The sequence below is a fragment of the Otolemur garnettii genome, unplaced genomic scaffold (assembly GCF_000181295.1).
Source record: "Otolemur garnettii isolate 467f Iridium unplaced genomic scaffold, OtoGar3 scaffold00217, whole genome shotgun sequence".
Taxonomy (NCBI): Eukaryota; Metazoa; Chordata; class Mammalia; order Primates; family Galagidae; genus Otolemur; species Otolemur garnettii.
Genome location: NW_003852612.1, coordinates 81,461 through 88,958, shown reverse-complemented (window position 1 = coordinate 88,958; position 7,498 = coordinate 81,461). Strand labels below are relative to the sequence as shown.

At 50.4% G+C, this 7,498-nt stretch overlaps 1 protein-coding gene across 1 annotated transcript; it reads right to left on the bottom strand.

The window, feature by feature from the left end:
- Positions 1–3,126: 3,126 nt before the first annotated feature.
- ZNF488 (zinc finger protein 488) lies at positions 3,127–4,113 on the bottom strand. Its single transcript, XM_012812655.2, has one exon. It carries the CDS (start codon positions 4,105–4,107, stop codon positions 3,127–3,129), a length of 981 nt encoding a protein of 326 aa, XP_012668109.1. The 5' UTR covers positions 4,108–4,113.
- Positions 4,114–7,498: the final 3,385 nt, after the last annotated feature.

Below are 7,498 nucleotides of genomic sequence, written 5' to 3'. Positions count from 1 at the left end.
GACAATGATGAATGAGACCAGATGTGGACGATGATGAATGAGATCAGTGGGTCCCATCTCCTTCCTCTAGCCCATCCTTCCCACTGCAACTAGAGACCATCCTCCTTCCATGCCTCTCTGAGCCAAGCCTCAGTCCAAATCTCTCTTCTGCAGGGCCATTCTTGAGGGCCATCTATCCAGCTCCATCCTCCTCACACGGACTTGCAGCACACGGGAACATTTGGAGGCTCTGGACTGACCTTTCTATCCAGCTACTGCCCTCTCTGTCTGAATCACCAGCACTACTGTGTTTCCCTGAAAATAAGACCTACCCCAAAAATAAGCCCTAGCAGGATTTCTATGCATGTTAAATATAAGCCCTACCCCAATAATAAGACCTAGCAATGGGTGTGGCTATGCAGCAGCTCTGCATAGCCACGCCATGCCTTTCAGCGAGGAGCAGTAAGGAAGACTGGAATACCTTTTTTCTGCCACAGCTCTTTTCTTCGAGCCATTCACATTTGCATGGGTGCCCGTGTGGTAACCGTAGTCGCAGGCATCCTATTGTGCATGCGAACAGCTAGGGGAAAGGAGTTCACACATCACTAGACCAGCCCCACCAACAAGGTTGGCTCCCTGTGTCGGGTTCCAGAAGATGACTTAACTATATTTGAATAAATGTAGATTGTTGTATTATAATTAATAAAAATAAGACATCCCCTGAAAATAAGCCCTAGTGTGTCTTCTTGAGAAAAAATAAATGTAAGACTGTGTCTTATTTTTGGGGAAACATAGTAACTTTGAGTCTTTCTTTGAAGTTCAGCTCAAGGTGCCCAGGAATGCTGGATAAATGAATGAAAATGGACCTGTTAGTTTCCAGCAAGGGAGACAAGGTGGGTGAGGGAAGCTCAGTGCACATAGAGCCCTCCAGCTGCAGGGTGGCCTCAGAGAGACCCTCTAGGACCAAGGGAAGATGATGCTCATTTTCAGGTCCAGCTTCTCACACAGAAACTAATTCCGCAATATTTATTATGCACCAATAATTACCAGGCACTGGAAATACACAGTATAACTCGGGCAAGTCTCTACTCCCAAAGAGCTGATGGTCTGTGGACAGAGCAAATAAACAATAGGACAAATAGAGAAGGCTTCAGATGGTGAGATGTGCCCTGAAGGAAACAATGGGGCCACGTGGCTGAGAGAAGCGCAGGCTGCAGGGCTGCTTTAGAGGGGGACTGGGCAGGCCTAAGGAGCTGACTTGTAAGAGGCCAATGGGACCACAGCGGGAGCAGCATCACAAGGTGTGGGGACAGCAAATGCTAAAGCCCAGACTTGGGAATGATCAGAGGTATGGTCAGAGCTGGAGCAGAGCCGTGGCCAGGAGTCTCAATGGGGTTCCCTCTGCCCACTGCTACCCACAGGCCTCATGAAGGCAAATGCGGTTCACACCAGCAGCAGGTAGAACCAAGTGTCAGGGATAGTTGGGGTGCTGCAGCATTGTTCACAATCACGATTCATTGTAAAATGGAAAGGACACTGCACTTACCTCCCAGGGCTCTGGCAGGACACATATGATATCTGTATCCTTTCAGCGCCCACGCTATTGCCTGGCACATGGCAGGAATAAAGTGGGTCTTGCAATTGCTAGCATTAGGCAGGGCCTCATTCTTGAAGCATCCAAGGCCCTGATGGGGTGAGGGCTGTGGTGTGAGGGCAGCTGTGGGGACTGGAGACGTCACCTAATTCAGACTTTCAAAAGGTGATCTGGCTGCAAGTGAAGAATGGGTGGGTGCCCAGGTGCCAGAGGGACAGCCAGGTGGGAAATGCCAGAGTGGGCACAGAAGAGAGTGAAGGAAGAGGTGTCATATGAGGGTACAGGGCTGGCAGCTGGCTGAAACCCCCACCAGCTTACCTTGGCTCCTTTCCAGCTATAAGCTTAAGCTCTGTGCTGGAGACCCCCCTGAAGGACTGGATACAAACAAGTCCAGAAAAGTGAGGCAGAAACCAGTGGAACGAACTGCACTGGCTTGGAAGCTCTAGAGAAGGGCCTTCAGGCAGACTGGCCTATGTTATGTCAGAGGGCGTGGCCTGTGCTTTGCTCTATCAGGGTCAGAAACTCAGTAGAGAGTAAGTGGTACCCAGAATTCTCCTGATGCTGATGGTGTTGGAAGCCTGGAGTTTCTGCACACGCCCCATTCTCGGGAGCTATTGGGTTTGTGTGCAGGAAGGAGTGTGTTCTGCCTCCCCCTTTTCACCTATGCACAACACGAAGAACCAGAGACCAGGTAGTAGGCTGAATTCCCAGTCCCATCTCCTCATACTCCTGAAGACGAATGCGTGCCTCCTTCCTCGCCGTGACCTCACAGAGGGCAGCCGGTGCCTTCTCACTCCCCAACCTTGGGCCTGGCCCTACATCTGGCATCTACCAAGATGTTAGCACCATGACTCAACCAGAGGCTTGAGATGTGCTTATGTTTGAGGGCTCATCCTCTGTGCTCTTGGCACAGCTGTAAGAGAAGAGTGCTCTGGGTAGCCCATAACCCCTAAAGAAATAGCCTCCTGACCTGGAGCCCAGCCCAGCTCAACCCCGGCCAACCCACAGACCCATGACTGAGACACAGATGCTATTGCTTCTCTGCCAGTGAGAGCTTGTTAATAATGACAGCCGACAGCACAGACAGTTGTCAAAAACCTCATTTATGCAGCACCCGTGGTTTGCCACCCAGCCTGCTGACCACATCCCACACACCTTCATGTGACTCGTACACCAACCAAGACACAGGCATCACCAGCTCTAGTTAACAGATAAGAAAACTAGAGCCCAGCAGGTTAAAGACCTATATTCAAAGCCCTGGCCAACATGTGCAAGAATCTTTGTCTGCCTCCAAAGCCCACACTGTGCACCAGGAGCAGGTCTCATTCTCTGTGACTGTCAGCCCCCCACCCTGGATTAGCAAAGCCCATCCTTTTATTTCAAGACTTCTGTTTTCTTCAGCACACATTGCATAGGATTGTTCTTCTTTTCCAAATTATAACTGAGCTGTTCATCTATGGATGCCAAAGAAGTCCTGCAGACAACTGAGAAGCAAGTCCAGGGTTCACTGCCAATACCGGAGGCTGCATCCAGTGGTCTCTGCACAGCACCTGCTAACTATGAGAAGTCATGTGCCGGGAGAGATGGTGGCGCTCCCGGAAGTACTCCTGGCACACAGGGCAGGTGAGGGCCTCTTCTCTCCGCTTCTTAGAATGAGGGTCTGGCCCTGCCAGCTCCTTTTTGTGGTGGGACCTCATGTGGAAGACCAGGTCGGACGTCAGGCGGAAGGAGAGGTTGCACTTTGCACACCAGTTCTGGGTGGACAAGCCCAGGGAGGTGAGGGTGGGTGGCAGGACGGCCCAGGAGGTGGGGGGGGATGATGAGGGTATGGGCGCCCGGGCCTGGGTGTGCTCCAACCACAGTGTAGGGCCACCCAGGAAAGTGCTGCAGAATGAAGCATTCTGTGGCAACATCTGCAAGTTCCAGAAATCACTGACTAAAAGCTTGGGAGTTGAAATTCGACCCCAACAAGGCATGTCTACAGTGTTGATGAGCCCAGACAGCTTCCCCAGGGTATCTGCACATTCACTTGCAGGGAAGATGGCGCTTGGCCCAGGCCTCTCTGCTGGCCGCTTAGCTGGCTTGCTGAAGGCGCTTCTCTGCTCACCTCGGGCTCCACTGGGCCACACAGAGAAGACTGTGCTGCCAGCCAGGTCCCTGGGAATATCCTGGGTCAGCTGCAGGGGGCCAGACTGGCCCGCTGGGTTATCCTGCTCCCTTTCTTGGGCCTGATCGCCCCCCTGCCTCTCCTTGAGCCTGGGCAGCTCTGTGAGGGCACTCTGCCTCTGCTCCCCATGCACTTTCTGCAGCAGCGGCTTGCCCAATCTAGGCTTGCCTGTGACTGCAGACAGTGCCAGGTCCACACAGGCTGCATCCCGGCTGCCTCTGCCCATGGCAGCCTCAGAGCCCAAGTGGTTGGTTTTCTCAAGTAGCACTGGCTTGCGGCCCCGGCCCTGTTCAGGTTCGCTAAGCCGCCATCTGTTTGCAGCCGATGGGCTTGGTGCAGCCCCCTTCCCAGCAGCCATGCTGGTCATCAGGGCCTGGGCCACTGGCCGAGCAAGGCAAACACTTCAGCAGCCATCAGGGTTCAGGGCTTTGAGGTTCACAGGGCTTGGCCAAGGGAGGAACCAGGAGATGGGAATGCTCCCCACGATGGCTGGGCTGGACACACTCGGCCACAGGTCCCTGCAGAGAGAGGAAGCGACAGGCAGTAAGATAGGGATTTGCCACTTGGGGCATACATCAGAGAAGCCACCTGGTGATCAGGCCTCCTTTGCTGTCTGTGGCATGAGATCATCCCAGAGCCCACCTCCCAGCTGGACTCCAGAGTCCACCTCCCAGCAGCAGGACTAGGAGCGAGGTCTCTGCTCAACATGTCCAGAGCAGCATCCCAAGGGGCAGAGTACCTGCACTCCCCACCTTTCACCTCTGCCCTGCCTCATTCTGCAGAACTAGGGTGAGAAAGGGGTTGGCTGGAGAGGAACAGGAGGGAGCCTGCTCTGGGGACAGTGTTCAGGCCTCCAAAGCCCTCAGAAGCTTTTGCATCATCTGTCAACAAGCGGACTCCAACCTGAGGAAGCCAAGCACTACTGGCTGCTGCTCCATGCTCACCCTGTGGCCCTGGCTGAGTGTCAAGGGCACAGGGGAGGTACTGCAGAAGAGGGATACAGTGCCAAAGGACTGTGAATTTCACAGTCCATGTTCCTCACAGCACCCCTCTCTGTCCCTGCTGTAACTTCAAACCTCTGCTCCCTGGGCTTCTAGACAGCCCCTTTGTCCATAGTTTATCCCCTGCCAGCTTCTGCTTGGCCTCCTTCCACTTCCTCCTAGCCAAGCTTCTTGTGAGAGTCTGTGTCCCCACTCCTACCCCTGCTGCCACCCCAGCCCCATGTGATCAGGCGTTGGCTCCCCCTTGGTGGAGTCTGCTCCAGCCAGGACCACATAACAGTGGCCACTGCTTAGCCCTGTGGATTCTTGTCCAGCCAAGCAAGACCTGATTATTTTTATAAACAAACGATTCATTTTTAAAATATGGCTGTAAACACTATGCAATAGCATGGAAGAAAGCTTATAATGTAATGTTAATTAAAGTATTTAAATACAAATAAATGGTAAAACAAAACAGGGTAGGGGCCAAAGTAAAGATTTCCTTTATATCAGAACAGTCTGAAGGTATGGTTAGGTTTTTCTCCAAGGCTATTTCTGTCCATAATTTGGTTGTCTGTCCCTTCGGGAAATTCTACAAACTATCTAATATCCTATAATAAAAACATCTTTCTAATTAAATATATTTTTAAAAAGCAATAGAAGGCCAAGCCGTGGTGGCTCATGCCATGAGCTCAAGAGTTTGAGACCAGCCTAAGCAAGAGCTGGACCCTGTCTCTAAAAAACATAGCCAGGCATTGTGTTAGTTGCCTATAGTTCCAGCTACGGAGCATGCTCAGGCAAGAGGAACTCTTGAGTCAAGAAGTTTGAGGTTGCTGTGAACTATGTCACCACAGCACTCTCTCCAGGGTGACAGAGTGAGACTATGTCTCAAAAAAAAAAAAAGCAATAGAAAAAAGCTCTATCTTCCAAATAAACAAAAAAAGAAAGAAAATATATATATTAAAACTATATATAAGAAAATAATATACACTACCAATACTATACTATATAATAATAGTAGGATATAACAGTATGTATACAATATACCATGTAATATAAACTATACATCTACCATACACTACAGTGATATTAGTACTATGGAATTTGGAGTAATGATTTTCACTTTCTATTTTCTAATAACATCATGCTAGTTTTTTTTTTTTTACATTTTCTTTAGTTATTTTAAGCAGTCAACTGCTTTAAAGGAGGCAGTGACTTGGTCTGGGCTGGAATCCTGTAATGCTATTCTCACAACCAGGAGGAGCTGTTTTCACTGCTGGGATGCTACTTTCCTACCTGTTCTGGGAAATAATTCTGAGATAAATTCCCCCCATTCTCTACTCTGCCTTGGGAAGGAGGAGTTCTAGCTTCTACTCTGGCATCTCCTGGGAACCAAGGGGCCCACGCACCCGGCCAGGGGCACCCCCTGCTGGCTACAGATTGTCTGTCATGGGGGCTTCTGGGCCTGTATCACACTGCCTGAAGAGAGGTCACCTCCACTCAGCCTGGGACTGGGCCCTGAGCAAGCCAGCCCTGAGCCACATGGACTAAAGGGGATCTTCAGAGAAAGGGAGGAAATGCCTGAGCACTCAGATCAGATCAGCTTTTGAGCAAAGTGTGTTTCATTTTCTCTTCATTTATTCATTCAACAAACATGCACGAAACATCTACTGTATGCCAGCCTCCACATACAGGGCCTGGTGGCTGGTGGCTCTCACATGGAGAGAATGCTAAGACTGGTGTGGCTCGCACATGGAGAGAATGCTAAATAATTCAAACCAGCTGGAGAGGAGGGTGAGATGGGAAACCAAACACCAGCCTGCAGGGTAGACTAGAGGGCTCTAGTGAGATTCAGAGCAGGAAGGCCACTCCACGGAGGCCCCCCCAAAAAATGTAAGTCCCAGACTCAGTCCTGAGATAGCAGCCTATGGCCTCGCCCATGGCTGGATACAGGATAAAAACATGGTGATGAAAGGTAGAGGACACAGCATATCCTCAGGCATCTGGCCAAGGACACAGCCAGCCATGCTCAGAGGAAGGACATTGAGCTGTCAGCTTTCCCCAGCCAGGTACCCGTACCCCAGCTTGTCTCCAGTACATGTGGCCAAGTCTTAGCTGGAAGCTTAGGGCTCCTTTGCTTTCTGAGCCTGGGGAAGATGGAGACCAGGACACGGCACAGGTCAAGAGAAAAAGAAAAAGAGAACAAGAAAGCAGAGGATTGTGTAAAGATGCCTTGCGCTAACCTTCTTCCTCCCCCACGATTGCCCCCACATTTCTCCAGGGATTATGATAATACCAGAAAAAGCATGAGAAACCTTTGCAAATGAATTGGGGTTCACAAGCAAGTTAAAGACCAAGGCAGATAAAGACAAATACCAAAGACATCAGGAGGGCCCTGACCTCCCTCAGGGAGAGCTACACAGTGAGCTGACACGCCCGCTGGGCTAAAAATGAGAGGTCAACACTCCCCTGGCAGCCACCATCTAGGGTAAGGTGACCAGACGTCCCGCTTTTGGCGGGACAGTCCCACTTTTGAACAATTTGTCCTGCGTCCCGCGGTGTTTTAAAAAAGTCCCGATTTTTGGAAAGAATGCAGGAACGGGCGGGAGAACAGGAAGAGAATATACGGTTTTCGGCTGCCACGTGGCTATTTCGCCAGAATATGAGTTTTATATTATTTTTTTAATTTTATAATGTTAAACTGTAATAACAAATAATTTTTGAGAAGTGATTATCGAGAACTGCTTATCAAAGTTTGCATTGTTGTCAGGCCCTGCC